The sequence below is a fragment of the Symphalangus syndactylus genome, chromosome 21, assembly GCF_028878055.3.
Source record: "Symphalangus syndactylus isolate Jambi chromosome 21, NHGRI_mSymSyn1-v2.1_pri, whole genome shotgun sequence".
In the NCBI taxonomy this organism is placed as follows: Eukaryota; Metazoa; Chordata; class Mammalia; order Primates; family Hylobatidae; genus Symphalangus; species Symphalangus syndactylus.
The window spans coordinates 25,125,434-25,142,527 of NC_072443.2; the positions used below are offsets into that span (position 1 = coordinate 25,125,434).

The window sequence follows — 17,094 nt, forward strand, 5'->3', positions numbered from 1 at the left end:
AAAAGTGCCTTAGTGATTCTATTGGGGAAACAAATGTAGAGTTGGAGGTAAATTTAGGATGGGAGACAGGGATCTAAATTGTGGAATTAATTACAATATGGTTTTCTAGGAGCAGCTTAAAAGAAGGATAGATGGGTCCAGAAAAATGGGAGTAGAGGAAAGATGTGAAGATGGTCTGGAAAGACAGCTTTATGGCCTGAGCAACATCATAGCTGGCTGGGTCCTGGGAAAAAAGTTGGCCAGTAAGAGATGCCCTTGAGAGGGTGGCAGAGGAATTTTAGGATGGTTATGTCTAACTAATATTTTTAAGCCATCTGCCGTGCTGAGATAGAGCCTTCTCCATTACCTTCATACCATCAGCAAATGCCTGATAGAATCAACTGCCTTATGTTAGAGGTGCTTTGAGCAGATCAAAAACAGGACTGTGATTTGCATTAGGTTAACACCACAAGAATCAAGACTCATGTGAGATTGAAAATTCAGCAGAGAAAACTCAGAACTCAGGAGGATTAAGAGATATTTAAGTTGCCTAAGAATGCCCAGAAATACTGAGGAGTTGGGGGAACATAGATGCAAGTTTTACACTGCACAGGGGTGGGGCTAATGACAGCTAATTTAAATATTAAAAGTAAAGGTGAGCTTATAAACCTTGATGACATTGCATGCAGCTGACATGTGAGTTACATACAAAACTGATGGTGGCTGCCAAGATGGCCAAATAGGAACAGCTCCAGTTTGCAGCTCCCAGTGAGACCAATGCAGAAGGTGGGTGATTTCTGCATTTCCAACTGAGGTACCTGGCTCATCTCACTAGGACTGGTTAGACAGTGGGTGCAGCCCACAGAGGGTGAGCCAAAGCAGGGTGGTGTGTCACCTCAACGGGAAGTGCAAGGGGTTGGGGAACTCCCTCCCCTAGCCAAGGGAAGCCATGAAGGACTATGCCATGAGGAACAGTGCATTCAGCCCAGATACCATGCTTTTCCTACTGTCTTCACAACTCATAGACCAGGAAATTCCCTTGGGTGCCTATACCACCAGGGCCCTGGGTTTCAAGCACAAAACTGGGCAGCCATTTGCGCAGACACCAAGCTAGCTGGTGTTGTTTTTTTGTTTGTTTGTTTTTTGTTTTGTTTGTTTGTTTGTTTTCATACCCCATTGGCACCTGGAATGCCAGCAAGACAGAACCGTTTACTTCCCTGGAAAGGAGGCTGAAGCCAGGGAGCCAAGTGGTCTAGCTCAGCGAATCCCACTCCCACACAGTCCAGCAAGCTAAGACCCACTGGTTTGAAATTCTTGCTGCCAGCACAGCAGCCTGAAGTCAACCTGGGGCACTCAAGCTTGGTGCAGAGAGGGGCATCCGCAATTACTGAGACTTGAGTAGGTGGTTTTCCCCTCACAGTGTAAATAAAGCCACCCAGAAGTTCAAACTGGGCAGAGCCCACCACAGCTCAGCAAAGCCTCTGTAGCCAGATTGCCTCTATAGATTCCTCCTCTATGGGCAGGGCATCTGTGAAATAATGGCAGCAGCCCCAGTCAGGGGCTTAGAGATAAAACTCCCCTCTCCCTGGAACAGAGCACCTGGGGGAAGGGGCAGCTGTAGGTGCAGTTTCAGCAGACCTAAACGTTCCTGCCTGCTGGCTCTGAAGAGAGCAGCTGATCTCCCAGCACAGCACTCGAGCTCTGCTAAGGGACGATTGCCTCCTCAAGTGGGTCCCTGACCCCTGTGTCTCCTGACTGGGAGACACCTCCCAGCAGGAATTGACAGACACCTCTTACAGGAGAGCTCTGGCTGGCATCTGGTGGGTGCCCCTCTGGGACAAAGCTTCCAGAGGAAGGAACACACAGCAATCTTTGCTGTTCTGCAGCCTCCGTTGGTGATACCCAGGCAAACAGAGTCTGGAGTGGACCTCTAGCAAGCTCCAGCAGACCTGCAGCAGAGGAGCCTGACTGTTAGAAGGAAAACTAACAAACAGAAAGGAATAGCATCAACATCAACAAAAAGGATGTCCAGACACAGAAACTCCATGCAAAGGTCACCAACATCAAAGACCAAAGGTAAATAAATCCATGAAGATGAGGAAAAACCAGCATGAAAAGGCTGAAAATTCCAAAAACCAGAATGCCTCTTCTCTCACAAAGGATCACAACTCTTTGCCAGCAAGGGAACAAAACTGGATGGAGAATGAGTTTGATGAAGTGGCAGAAGTAGGCTTCAGAAAGTGGGTAATAATAAACTCCTGTGAGCTAAAGGAGCATGTTCTAACCCAATGCAAGGAAGCTAAGAACCTTGAAAAAAGGTTAGATGAATTGCTAACTAGAATAACCAGTGTAGAGAAGAACATAAATGACCTGATGGAGCTGAAAAACACAGCACGAGAACATTGTGAAGCATATACAAGTATCAATAGCAGAATCAATCAAGCAGAAGAAAGGATATGAGATTGCAGATCAACTTAATGAAATAAAGCATGAAGACAAGGTTAGAGAAAAAGCAATGAAAAGGAACAAACAAAGCTTCCAAGCAATATGGGACTATGTGAAAAGACCAAACCTACATTTGATTGGTGTACCTGAAAGTAACGGGGAGAATGGAACCAAGTTGGAAAACACTCTTCAGGATATTATCCAGGAGAACTTCCCCAACCTAGCAAGACAGGCCAACATTAAATCAGGAAATACAGAGAATACCACAAAGATACTCCCCGAGAGGAGTAATCCCAAGACACATAACTGTCAGATTCACCAAGGTTGAAACGAAGGAAAAAATGTTAAGGGCAGCCAGAGAGAAAGGTTGGGTTACCCACAAAGGGAAACCCATCAGACTACCAGCGGATCTCTCTGCAGAAACCCTACAAGCCAGAAGAGAGCGGGGGCCAATATTCAACATTGTTAAAGAAAAGAATTTTCAACCCAGAATTTCATATCCAGCCAAACTAAGCTTCATAAGTGAAGGAGAAATGAAATCGTTTACAGACAAGCAAATGCTGAGAGATTTTATCATCATTAGGCCTGCCTTACAAGAGGTCCTGAAGGAAGCACTAAATATGGAAAGGAAAAACAAGTACCAGCCACGGCAAAAAAAAATACCAAATTATAAAGAACATCAACACTCTGAAGAAACTGCATCTACTAATGGGCAAAATAACCAGCTAGCATCATACTGACAGGATCAAATTCATACATAACAATATTCACCTTAAATGTAAACAGGCTAAATGCCCCAATTAAAAGACACAGACTGGCAAAATGGATAAAGAGACAAGACCCATCAGTGTGCTGTATTCAGGAGACCCACCTCATGTGCAAAGATACACATAGGCTCAAAATAAAGGGATGGAGGAATATTTACCAAGCAAACACCAAACACCACAAGCAATGGCAACAAAAGCCAAAATTGACAAATGGGATATAAAATGAAACTAAAGAGCTTCTGCACAGCAAAAGAAACTATCAGAGTGAACAGTCAACCTACAGAATGGGAAAACATTTTTGCAATCTATCCATCTGACAAAGGGCTAATATCCAGAATCTACAAGGAACTTAAACAAATTTACAAGAAAAACACAAACAACCCCATCAAAAAGTGGGCAAAGGATATGAACAGACACTTCTCAAAAGAAAACATTTATGCAGCCAACAAACATGAAAAAATCTCATCATCAATGGTCATTAGAGAAATGCAAATCAAAACCACAATAAGATACCATCTCAAGCCAGTTAGAATGGTGATCATTAAAAAGTCAGGAAACAACAGATGCTGGAGAGGATGTGGAGAAATAGGAACACTTTTACACTGTTGGTGGGAGTGTAAATTAGTTCAACCATTGTGGAAGACAGTGTGGGAATTCCTCAAGGATCTAGAACTAGAAGTACCTCCCATTGCCAGCTATATACCCAAAGGATTATAAATCATTCTATTATAAAGACACATGCACATGTATGTTTATTGCGGCACTATACACAATAGCAAAGACTTGGAATAAACCCAAATGCCCATCAATGTTAGACTGGATAAAGAAAATGTGGCACATATACACCATGGAATACTATGCAGCCACAAAAAAAGATGAGTTCATGTCCTTTGCAGGGACATGGATGAAACTGGAAACCATCATTCTCAGTAAACTAACACAGGAATAGAAAACCAAACATCGCATGTTCTCACTCATAAGTGGGAGTTGAACAATGAGAACATATGGACACAGGGAGGGGAACATCACACATGGGGGCCTGTCAGGGGTGGGGTGTTAGGGGAGGGATAGCTTCAGGAGATATACCTAACGTAGATGACAGGTTGATGGGTGCAGCAAACCACCATGGCACATGTATTGTATACCTATGTAACAGATCTGCACATTCTACACATGTACCCCAGAACTTAAAGTATAATAGTAAAAAAAAAAAAAACTGAAGTAAATGTATTTATTGTAATTCTCTTTATTTTTATTTTTTATTTTTTTTAGAGAAAGGTTCTCACTATGTTGCCCAGGCTAGAGTGTAGTTGTGTGATCATAGCTCATTGTAATCTCAACCTCCTAGACTCCAGCAATCTTCCCACCTCAGCCTCCTAAGTAGCTGGAACTACAGGCACATGCCACAGTGCCCAGCTGATTTTTAAGTTTTTTTGTAGAGATGGAGACTCAGTATGTTGCTTAGGCTGGTCTCAAACTCATGGTCTCAAGCAATCCTTCTGCCTCAGCCTCCTAAAGTATTGGAATTACAAGTGTAAGCCATGGCACTAGGCCTGTAAATCTGTTTAAAAATAAGCAGATTGACTTTTGCAAAAGTTTTATAAACCATAACTGTTTGCATTTGTATAGTTAGTCAAATGTTTTATATATACTACTTGTTTAATGCTTAGAATAGTCTCATAAAATACAGAGGCCAGGCAATATTACCCCCATTTAATATACGAGGAACTAAGGGTCAGGGATAAAATAGCCCATCTAGGGTCACACAAATATTAAATGGTAAAACAGAAGCAAGAAATCATTCCTTACAAATTATAATTAATTGTCTCTTCCACTATACCACATGACAAAGAATGTGCAAATGGCCTTAGAGAACTCAAGTGGCAAGAGATTTGGATATGAAGAATTAGGGAAACCATTTTCCTCACTTTCAATGAGTAATGATTCTTAAAGACTTCAAAAGAAAGTTCACTTTTTCCCTAAAGAATAGGGCTGACTTTCAAACCAGTTTGAGATTAAAAGGCACTGGAGAAATACAAAGCCAGGCATTCCTTCTCACTCCTCAAAACCTCTGTCCTCTGGTATGTAGAAGGGAAGAAAGAACAAAATTTCACACTTCAACAGTGTTCTCTGCATCCAAGGCTTCCAAATAAAAGCAATGATTCATTTCATTCACTCACAGTACTTTTGAGTACCTTCTGTATTCAAGACACTATGCTAAGTTCTGACTAAAAAGTAGTTAATAAAACAAACACATTCTCAGTCCTTGTAAAAAGCTCATCTGGAAAAAAAATAGCCATTAAGCAACTATGCACATAAATTAACATTATTACAATGATGATAACTCTCTAGGGGAAAAGAACATTGTACTATTAATATAAAAACTGACAGGAAAGACTCAGTCTAGACTACAGGTGAGTCAATGAAAAGTCCTGAGGAAGTGACATTTGAACTGAGGCACATGGGTGAGCAGGAGTCAGTAAGAAGGCAAAAGTGGACAGTGTGTGCAAAGGCTTTAAGGCAAGAAGAAGATTTTGTATCTGAGTAACAAAAAACAAGCTGGTTTGACTAGAACATGTTGAGCAGAGGTTAGTTACGTTGGATATCGGGGAAGAAGATGGGGACCAGGCCTTGTGGCTACTGAACCAGACAGCCATTCAAGAGTACCATGGCTGCTATATGGAGGATGGATAGGAGGAGGAGCATGAGAGGATGTGGGGAAACTGGTCCAAAGGAGAGATCATGGTGATTTGGATGGAGTCATAGCAATGGAGATAGAGAAAAGAGCATGGATTTGAGATATACTTAGAATTCAGAATCAATGTAAGTTTGGTGAGTGACTAAAAGCTCCAGGTGTTAGGAATTGAGGTATCAAGGATAACTTCTCTGGCCAGGTGCAGTGGCTCACACCTATAATCCCAGCACTTTGGGAGGCCGAGGTGGGTGGATCACCTGAGGTCAGGAGTTCAAGACCAGCCTAGCCAACATGGAGAAACTCCGTCTCTACTAAAAACACAAAAAATTAGCCAGGCGTGGTGGCAGATGCCTGTAATCCAAGCTACTCGGGAGGCTGAGGCAGGAGAATTGCTTGAGCACAGGAGGCAGAGGTTGTAGTGAGCTGAGGTCACACCATTGCACTCCAGCCTGGGCAACAAGAGCGAAACACCATCTCAAAAAAAAAAAAAAAAAAAAAAAAAAAAAAAATTCTCAGGTTTCCAGCTTCAGTAGCTGAGTAGATAAAGCTTACATTTATGGCGAGAGATAGAGAAGCTGAGAGAAAGAGTAGATTTAGCTGGAGAGTGGTGAAATATGGAAAAGAAGAGCTCACTCATAGCTATCTTAAATTTGACATACACAGAATACATCCAAGTGGAGACTGTCAAGTAAGTAGATAGATATTGATTCTGGAGGGTATGAGAGATGTTTGGTCTGCATATAAAAAATGTGGAGAGTTACTGACATTTATATAAGGCTTACAACAATGGAAATGGATGCAAAAACTTAAAGGGAAGATGGCCCAAACCTTGCAGGTGACAACATGAAGGCATAGCAAGAATAGATTCTGTAGGTAAATAAAAACAAAAGCCAGATGCAGTAGGTAGAGAAAGGAATGGAGGTGAAATAGTAAAGTAACATGTGTGGACGATGTTTTGAAAAGGGAATGATATTGATGTTCTTGGGAGAAATATTTTACTTATATATAACTTACCAAGATGTGGAAGATTTGTCTGACATAGTACTCTTTTTTCCTACAAGTATTGGATTCACCTTAATGCAATGAGGAAGAAAACACACAAGAATAATCACTGGATTCTACTAAGAAACCACCATGCTAGGCAATATCATACCTGATTCCACATCAAGAGAGTATTTATCAATAGCCAAGTTCATGGTATTGTAGGCAGTGGTACAAAAGTCTTCCAGAATCATGTACACCGCATTGTTGACGTTAGGAGGGACAGAATTGGCAAACTTCATTCGGCTGTTCACCACAATGCTGCCATTTCTGAAGTTGAGGATTTCTAAGTTCTGGAACCCCGTGAGATTTGACTGGAGATAGGGAACCAGCTAAAATACACAAAAAGTGGTAAGTTTATTGACAGCGTGTCACATTTTGTTCAATATATACCCAAACAAAACAAAATGAAAACACAGGTAAGACCCTGCCTCACTTTTCCTAATTGTACTTTATCTACATTTAAACTGTTAATTAACAAAAGTACAAATTAGGAATGATTTGACAATATAAACTAGAAATGCTATGAGATTTTCATAGTGACATTTAGGAACCCCATGGAATTCATACATAGTTTTAGACACTCAGAGAGTTTGTTCTGTTTCACTAAAGGATGAATATAGGTACCCATAAAACAACATAGGTACCCATAAAACATTAGCTTCACAATAAAATGTGAAGAGAAATGTCAAACTTACTGTATGCAGTCCCATAATTCATGGAAAACAATCTTCCTCATAAATTATCACATCACTCTCATGCCACTTTTGTGTTTTCCATTTCTTGTATGTCTTACTGTCTTCTTACCAACCCTAGGCCATGATACTATTTGTGAATGATAGGAAGTGAATGTTCACAGCAGATCACACTTTCCCTGGCTCAGACCTTACGTGCTAGAGGGGAGGAGGAGTGGGTCATATATGATTATTCACTAGTGCCCATGTTTCACTTTTTATGCTTACCAATTCTAAGAATCTTTGCTCCAGGGCTTTATACTCCAAAGAGTTTTTATTAAACAGATCTTCTGAAAACATCATGTTAGTCACTCGGAGGCTGAAGAAAACCACCAAAGCTCCTGAAGTCTGGGTATAACTCAAGTCATCTCCTCCTTCTGTGGGCCAAGCCACACTAACCATCTCTGTGGAGTGAACACTTGTAGACATTTCCACATAACTACCAACCTTGCCATTTTGCTCTTGGACTTGCTCAGGCTGATAGTAATCTGTGCCTATCCGGTCCAGTTCTAATGAAATATCCTGTACACCCATAATTACTTCATCCTCTAGCAGGGTGGAGATTGTGGTTGGAGGCAATTTGGTAGACTGTGTCACAGAAGCTTTCAACCAGAGTCTGTCAGTACTCTGTGGTGTACTTGCCAATGTGTCTCTGGACAATTTCTCTAGGGAAGAAGTTCTTGTCCAAACTCTCTCTGATTCTGGCAATATAGTCCACAAAGTTTGCGTATCTGGCTTTACCATTGAAACCTCACTCTCAAACCATTCATAGTTGGATGACTCGGTAATTTGTTCCACATCCTCCCTTAGGATGGCATCTGCTTGATCTGATTTATCAGTAGAGGCAAAGATTGCTACAGATGTCAGTACAAGAGGTGCTTTGGTAACTGAGTAATCATCAACACCAGGTACTTCTGATATGTGCTTGGGGAGGGTTAGAGATGCAGATTCAGTTGCAGTGTCTGTGAAGATGGGCACAGCAGGCCCACTAAGAGGCTCTTCCTCTGGAAAGTGAGTGGATCTATCACCATGTTCATATTTTGAGTGCTTACTAATTTGGTCTGTGGAATCCATTTTGTCAACTAAAACTAGTTTCTCATCTTCAATCTCAGCTGGCAAAAGTGAATCGTCATCTTCAAGCCATGGCTTGGACAGTGGTTCAGTGCTCTCCTCTGATGAAGTCTCACTCCGTGGCCAAGTAATCAGATCTACCTTTTGCCCAGATCCTGAACCTAAACCACTGTCAAATATTGACTCTTTTTCCATGGATGCATCTGGCAGGAAAGGGCTCACTTTTAATTGGTCTTTGACTTTGGAGGTCAAGGAGTCCAAGCCAAAAGGTATAGAAGAGGTTAGATATGGTGAAGATGTTAAGGACACATCAGAGTCTTCCATGGATGGTATCGTTTCTTTTGGCACAGGTTGAGTGAATGAACTTGAAGGCAATGAATCAATAGAAAGAAAATCTTCCGACTCTTCAACATTGGCTAATCCTAAAAATAAAGTTTTCCATTAATTAATCTACAGAGTTGCCAAAGTGTATTCCTAGCTCTCCTAATAAGACTAGTTGCCTGGTTTTTCCCTGTGAAGTTAACAGGGACAATTGTTGACTTTTGCTTTTCTATATCTAGCAATCAAGAAGAAGATCTGATACCATGTTTATAATATGGGACAGTCACTCATGAATATTATCTCCTTCTCGAGGATAACAAGACCTTGACTATTGAAATAATCTTCAAACACTTGTGTTTTTTTTTAATTCCATGAAAATAAAGAACTGCTGGTAGTAATTTTGACAACAAATACAAAATCCAGCAGTAATTTAGGAGGAAAATTCCCTGAACATTGTGTTTCTCTTTGAATTCACATTTTCCCTGTTATGTTTATTGTCCACCATCCTTCAGATTCACTCAATGTTCACAATCCTGAACTCATTATTTATATATTTGTTCATCTTCCTCATTTCACATGTAAACTCCATTCCTAAGTCACATTTATTTTTCCTTTCTTCCACAACATCTAGATCATCTATTTCATTTTCACTTCTTTATCTCTGCTGTGGCTCCACGATTTCACTTCTTCCCTTCACAATACTACTACAAGCAAAAATCTTTAGACTTGGCCCCCACAACTAATTGTATTATAACCTAGTTGAATAATCTTCTTTGATGCTATTTGTTTATTACTCCAATATTTAAGTAAAGCGGTTCTTTAATAGTAGTAGCAGTAACTTAACTAAACTATATACCCTTCAATATGACCTTCAAAATATCTGTTAATTGATCCCCATCCCAGCTCCTCAAGTTTATTTCTTATTATTTACCTATTTGGACTCTCCATTCCAACAAATTAAATTTGATTGTTTCCTCTCACACACAATTTTACCAAGACATTTTCCCCCTAATTAATGCTACCATGTTTTCTTCATAGCCATAGTATCTTCCTCTCTTTAAAACCCCTGTCATCGGACACAATAAGAAGTATGAAAAGCGAGTAAAGTTTCTCACCATCTTCTACCAAGTGAGTTCCAGAAGTCCTTTCCTCAGAAGCCACAGGCAAGCCAGTCTGAAGCACTGCCGGGGTGACAGAATGAAGAGTCAAGCTGCTAACCTCTAAAACCTCTGGGGAAGAGCTGAGGCCCATCTTCGAGGGAAAGGCTAATTTGTGTGTAGACACTAAATCACCCAAAGGACTTTCTGACCAGAGTTCCCTGCCAGTGGCTGAGGGAGGACCAGAGCTGAAATCAAGTGGTGGAATACTGCTGGTGATGGATTCATCTGCTGAGGGCCATGCAGCTTGAAAGGTATTATCCTGGGGGGAAAAAAAGGCTAAATCATATCATAGATAAAAGAAACATATAAAAAGTGATTTTAAATACCACCTATCTGTCTATATTCCCAGATTTTCTAGGGACAAGGAGGCGGTGTATTAATAATATTGGGAGTAGGAGGAGACATGGGCTCCAGAATCAAACAGATTTATAGTCAAATTCCAATATCTACAGAAAAAGTGTATCACCTCTCACCTGAAAAGCAAGGACAGATGAGGTAACATATTTAAAAGCCCTCAAACAAAGTGAATTTGTGAGAGAAAATTTTTTTTGCTTTAGATGGTTCATTTTCCTCTGTGTTTTTAGCTTAAATGACTTTAAATACATAGAAGTTACTGTTATCTGTAACTTGTTGGCAAAGATCTAAGTACATTGCCCACAGCAGGAAAGAACAACTGGCAACTTTATTCATCATTCTGAAAAGATAATTAGTTAATGAAGGCCCTCTAGTTTGGTCAGAAATGTCACCACATCAAAATGTAGTCTGGTTACCTCAAATCAATAGCCACTCCTGTGAAATGGTATCACACTTATGAAACATTAACAATTTCCTCTTTCTAGTGATGTTTTACTAATGTACTACTAATCTTATCTTAAAATGTAGCTTCAGAAATGGAGAAGAATACAGAAACACAATCTTTGAACATGTTAATTATTTAATTTTATGACGAACTGTCTATGTAAATGTACAATGATCAGCCAGGCACAGTGGCTCAGGTCTATAATCCCAGCACTTTGGGAAGCTGAGCCAGGAGGATCACTTGAGGCCAGGAGTCCAGTCTGGGCTATATAGCAAGACCCCATCACAACAACAAAAAATTAGCCAGGTATGGTGGCACACACCTGGAGTTCTAGCTACTTGGGAGACTGAGGGAGGAGGATCACTTGATCCTGGGAGTTCAAGACTACCATGAGCTATGATCACCCCACTGCACTCCAGCCTGGGCTATAGAGCAAGACGTTGTCTCTTAAAAAAGAAAAAAAAAAGTTTAACAATAATGCTAAGAGGTAAAATGGCCATGGTATTTGGCAGAAGTTTATATAGTTCAATCTATTCCAGATTCTGAATAACAAAGATAGATAAGTACAATCCACAGGGAAAAAACTCATAAAATATTTCCTGGGTGTATGAAAACTGAAAAAGGAAAAGAGAAAAGAACAATCCTTTTCAGTCCTAAGAAGGTATTTGAGGCCGGGCGCAGTGGCTCACGCCTGTAATCCCAACACTTTGGGAGGCCGAGGCAGGCGGATAACCTAAGGTTGGGAGTTCGAGGCCAGCCTGACCAACATGGAGAAACCCTGTCTCTGCTAAAAATACAAAATTAGCTGGGTGTGGTGGCACATGCCTGTAATCCCAGCTACTCGGGAGGCTGAGGCAGGAGAATCACTTGAACCCGGGAGGCGGAGGTTGTGGTGAGCCAAGATTGTGCCATTGCACTCCAGCCTGGGCAACAAGAGCAAAACTCCGTCTCAAAAAAAAAAAACAAAAGTAGGTATTTGAATCACATGGAAGCTTTTGAAAAACACAAATTCCCAGGCCTGACACTCAGAAATGTTAACTTAATTGGTCTGGGAGGGGAACCTAGACATGGGTACTTGTAAAAGTTCCCTAGTAGAGGAAATGGCTGGATCATGTTCTGGACATAATATTCCAGCCTGTGTTTCTAATATACTTCTTCAATTGCTAAATGATTTTATTTCTTTTCAACTGGAACCTTTAAGAAATTTCCATATTTATAACTCTATCAAAAGACTAGAATTCATGTTATAGCTCTGAACAAAATGAAAACTACAAATAAGAAATGCTGAATCTAACCTCCTCCCCCTCCTCCAGGAGACTTCTATCAGCAATATTAAATTTGCACTGACAGTCTCTAGTCTAATATGCTTTTTGAACAAAAGCACACAATTTTAGGGTGGCTAACTAGAGTTTAGTCTATGGCCATGAAATAAAACAGAACATACTGGCCCATGAAGAGAGCTAACCCAAAACAAGGTGATATGGTTTGACTGCGTCCCCACCCAAATCTCATCTTGAGTTTCCACGTGTTGTGGGGGAGACCTGGTGGGAGGTAATTGAATCATGGGAGCAAGTCTTTCCCATGCTGTTCTCGTGATAGTGAATAAGTCTCACGAGATATGATGGTTTTATAAAGGGGAGTTTCCCTGCACAAGTGCTCGTCTCTTGTATAACACCATGTGACTCATGCCTTTCACCTTGTGCCATAATTGTGAGGCCTCCTGAGCCACATGGAACTGTAAGTCCATTAAACCTCTTTCTTTTGTAAATTGCCCAGTCTCAGGTATGTCTTTATCAGCAATGTGAAAACAGACTAATACACAAGGCCTAATTAGTCTTTTATGCTTTGTCTTCACAGTGCCCCTTGTCTCTCTGTCAAAGATCTGTGTGAAAAGGCTTTGAACTACACACTCTCCCAATCACAGAAGGGGGACCATGAGGCAAGAAACCACCAGGCATGTCCTACTTTGTCCCTTCCCCTAGTGACAAATGCACAGGAAAGATGGTAATAACAGAAGGTCATTGGCTCTACAGAGGGTTACCCACAGTTTCATCTACCATCTTTAAAAGCACTCTGTCAAACAATCTTATTTTCTTTTGTGGAACTCAGTTACAACATCACTTCCTGCCTTGTCCATGTTGTTTTCATTGGTTCCTATTTTAAGTGGGTCACCATGCTGATTATTCTGTATTTGTCACCACCACTTCAGATCCTTCTCTTCCTGCCCTCTGCACTAGGAGGCTGAACCCTGTGATCTGCACCACCCCTGCTCCCTTGCATTTGTTTTCTGTTTGAGTTTGGCCAATGGGAAGCATACGCAGATCAAACGACAGGAGGAAGGAGAGATCAGGGTATTTCTTCCCTGCTTCCTCCAAGCCTCAATACTATGTGTCTAGCACAGCCGTGCTCCTCCCTCCGCAATTACAGCTCCAGCTGTCAGTGGGCTCTGGTAACAGCATTTCTTCCCCTTCCTCTGTAATCCAATGGATGGTAGTGGCAATTGCTTCCCACTGTTGTTAGTGTCTGCATACCTCAACATTCTTTTTTTGCTCCCTTAACCCTATCCACATCTCCATTGGTAGATTCTTCTAGATGATTCTGTTACTGTTGAGACCCTGGATGAGTGATATTATGCAAATATGCCATCATTTTATAATACAGTGCATTTAAAAATCCATTAAAGTTTAAGTCATTTCTGTCAAAAAGTGATTAGACAATCCAAAATGAAATATAAATGCCCAGCAAATAAGGAATGAGAATCACTTAAAACAACAACATGAACCAAAAATGATATCATTCTGGCTAAATCTAAATTTAGCTAGAAAATAAAAATCTGGAAAGGAAAAAGAAGAGTGATAAAAAGTATATGATGCAATGTTAGCAAACATTTTTGGCAATGTAGCTTTGGTTAAAAAAAAAAGAAATAGAAGCAAGATATATCTTGGAATTAGACGGGAGTCTAATAACCAAATCTCCTGAATCTGTTGACGTGAAATGTATGACAGAAAAAGCAAGACATCTGTAAAGAAAGAGGAAGCCAGAGGCCATCATCAAATGACTAGATACAAAACAGAAAGAGAAAGATCTGAGGACACAAAATTCCCTCTTGGGGAATCCCCTAACAGAAGTGAACCTGAGGATAATAAGACATGTTTCATGATTCAGGTCAAAAAAAAAAAAAAAAAAGATCTAATTGGAGAGATGACTTCTGGCATTTTTCTAGTAAACTTTAGGAGCATGCAAGTCTGGGAAACAGAGTAAGACTCTGTCTGTACAAAAAACATAAAATAAAAAAAAATAGCTGGGTGCCTTGGTGCACTCCTATAGTGCATTCCTATAGTACTCTGGAGGCTGAGGCAGGAGGATCACTTGAACCCAAGGAGTTTGAGGCTTCAGTGAGCTATGATCACACCACTGCACTCCTGCCCAGGTGACAGAGCAAGACACTGTCTCAAAAAACACCATGCAGTTACCAGGAGTAGAGTTAACCTTACATAACTCTATTCAGTAGAGGTGGCTTGCAATTGCTGACCCGTGTGCAGAGTGCTCCTACATAACTTAGCACCAAATAGACATAAAGCTGGTTCATATTTCTGCCTAGAGGGTCTAAGTTATTCTGAGTCCTCAAGAAAAGAGGAGGTAGAGCAAGAGTTCATTTCCAGAGAAATGGAAGACAACAAATTAAAGTCCAGAAAGTGAAAGGCAAAAAGTTAAGTAAAAACATCAGCTCTCGTCTTGCCAAAGGCTCATGTGCTTTATGAGGCCATCCTTTGGCTTGTAAAAATCTTATGTTGGGAAGAGGGGCTGAGCATGCACATGTATGTGAACATAACAAAATTATCACATTTTACACTTAGAAGGACTCAAGAACACATATAGTATAACCATGCCTGTTAAAGATAGAGAACTGAGGATCATAGAAGTGAAATGCTCAAGGACACAAAAAAAGAGAAAAAAACAGCCTGGAAGCAGCCAAGTCTCTAGATTTCTCAGTGTCAGTGGTTTTCCCACTAACAGCTATTCATCCAGAGGTCTCTACAAGTATATATTTCCAAGTGGTAAAAGGATTTTCAGAGGAGAAACTAGAGCAAACAGATTTGGCAGTCCATGCTCTCATTTGGGTTAGCATATTCCACAGGTTTATAAGACCCAGGTCAACACAGATGGCGGGAGTGTGGGAGGCCATCTCCTAATATTCAAATATCTGCTCTATGGAATATGGAGCCTGTTTACATAGAAAAAAAGTTTCTAGCCTTCCCCTTTATTTTCCTAGGATTGAAAACTACATACGTAGTTAGGGGAAAGAAGGCCATTTGCTCAATACCAAGTTCTGTTTTTCAATAAAGTAGTTACACTGATGATGATCATACCATAAGAGGGAATTAACTTTTTTCCTTTTAATTATCTAAAACTACTTCCAGAGATGTGTTAAAGCTACCCATATATTCTTGCAAATTCCAAATGTGCCTTAAAAAAAATTCATGAGATAGCTTAAGCCCTTCAAGCCATGCTTAAGAAATTGAGTTTTATCAGACAGAGCGTATAACCTGGCACACATTAGGAAAGCAGCTGAATCCTCAACGAAAAAGAAATCCTCAAGCAGTAATATGCCATTTCAGTGTATCTGTAAACAAAATGCCTTTTCACTTCATTCAAATTAAAAGTAAAACAATACATAAAATCTTTTAAAAAGTCAAGTCACTAACAGGCAACATAAAATGTGAAAGTAAACAACTTGACTTTTCAAATAAAGAAGACAGACCATCCCTTCCAAACAAATATTCCCCAAAAAATGGCATGGCAATGAAGCTTTCCTATACATTTTGAAAGGTTAACACATACATGCCAGGAATAGCCCTTCATTAATTTTTCTATCCATAGATGTTCCCATAGTAACAAATTTAACTTGTGCATTCTTTTAGTTCAAAGTAGTATATTGACAACTTTATTATATTGGCCAGTTTCATTTCTGCTACCGCCAATTGAAAAGTTTGGTAGTCCTAAAGAAAGCACGCTGTACAAGTGATTTTCCAAGTCAGGGTGCCGGAAAAGTGTCAAATTCAATTTCCCAATATTCCTAGCTCTAAAATAACTTTTTTTTAACTCTTTGAATAAAGCCTTTATTACTAATAATAAAAACAATAAAATGATTAGTAATACAATTATGTCAGCTCTGTATATAAAATAATTTTTAAAAATAAAATCTGTGGGCAAAAACCCACCTCACTTCTATGGTAGAGTAAAATCTTGCTAACAATTGGCAAGGGCATGAAGAAAGGGAGGGAAGGAATAAATTAAAAAGAAAGTAATAACTAGACATTTCTAATTAATCATTCCTCGTTTTCATGTCTTATCATCTCCCATTAACATTCTGATGTCTCCTTAAATTGTTAATGAATGCCCTACAGTAATCACTATTCAAAGAAGTAAGGAGTTGGCATCAATGCAAATGAAAGCACTGCAACATAAATGAACAAGTGAGCCCTATTGGTGCTTGCCATCATTAAGGGGCAGCCACAGCCAAGCTCCAGCCACTTTCTGCCACAAGGGAACATGAATTTAAGAGTAGCAGATCCTCCTGGCGTTCAAAAGAAGCCAGAAATCTACATTTTTATGTAAAAATCTCGTAGTTTTAAAATATTGACTTATTTTTTAAAATTTGGTCCCAAGCTGCAAGTCTATAGTTGGATCCAGCTAGTCTCCAGTTTGCAGCCTCTGGCTTATATAGAAATTCTCATCTTTACAATATGATTCTAAAATATCATCACAAAGCTCCTCCTGTGGTTAGAGAATGTGATTAGAAGCAGAGAGTAGTGGTGCTCTCATCACTCCCTGCCACTGGACCCCGGATGGACCTCTAGGACAATATCTGCATCACCTTGTTTAGAAATCTGTCTGCTACCACCAGACCAGAAATTTTTGTAGGCAGAGCCACACCTTATTTGTCTTAGTTTCACAAGCATTTGGCACATGGAAAGCACAAAACAAACATATTTGAATGAATGAATAAGTGAACGAATAAATACACACCAAATAAATGTACTCCCTGTAAATCTCTTCTAACCTATTTTGTCTAATATGT

The 17,094-nt window shown here is 40.0% G+C and overlaps 1 protein-coding gene across 1 annotated transcript in view; it reads right to left on the minus strand.

The window, feature by feature from the left end:
• Positions 1-17,094, minus strand: part of IMPG2 (interphotoreceptor matrix proteoglycan 2) — a 101,048-nt gene that overhangs the window by 14,346 nt on the left and 69,608 nt on the right. The window contains exons 12-14 of the mRNA XM_055259840.2: positions 10,169-10,472; positions 7,890-9,154; positions 7,040-7,259 (exon numbers count right to left, since the gene is read on the minus strand). Coding sequence (XP_055115815.2) covers positions 7,040-7,259; positions 7,890-9,154; positions 10,169-10,472 — 1,789 coding nt within the window. The remainder of the gene's footprint in view (positions 1-7,039; positions 7,260-7,889; positions 9,155-10,168; positions 10,473-17,094) is intronic.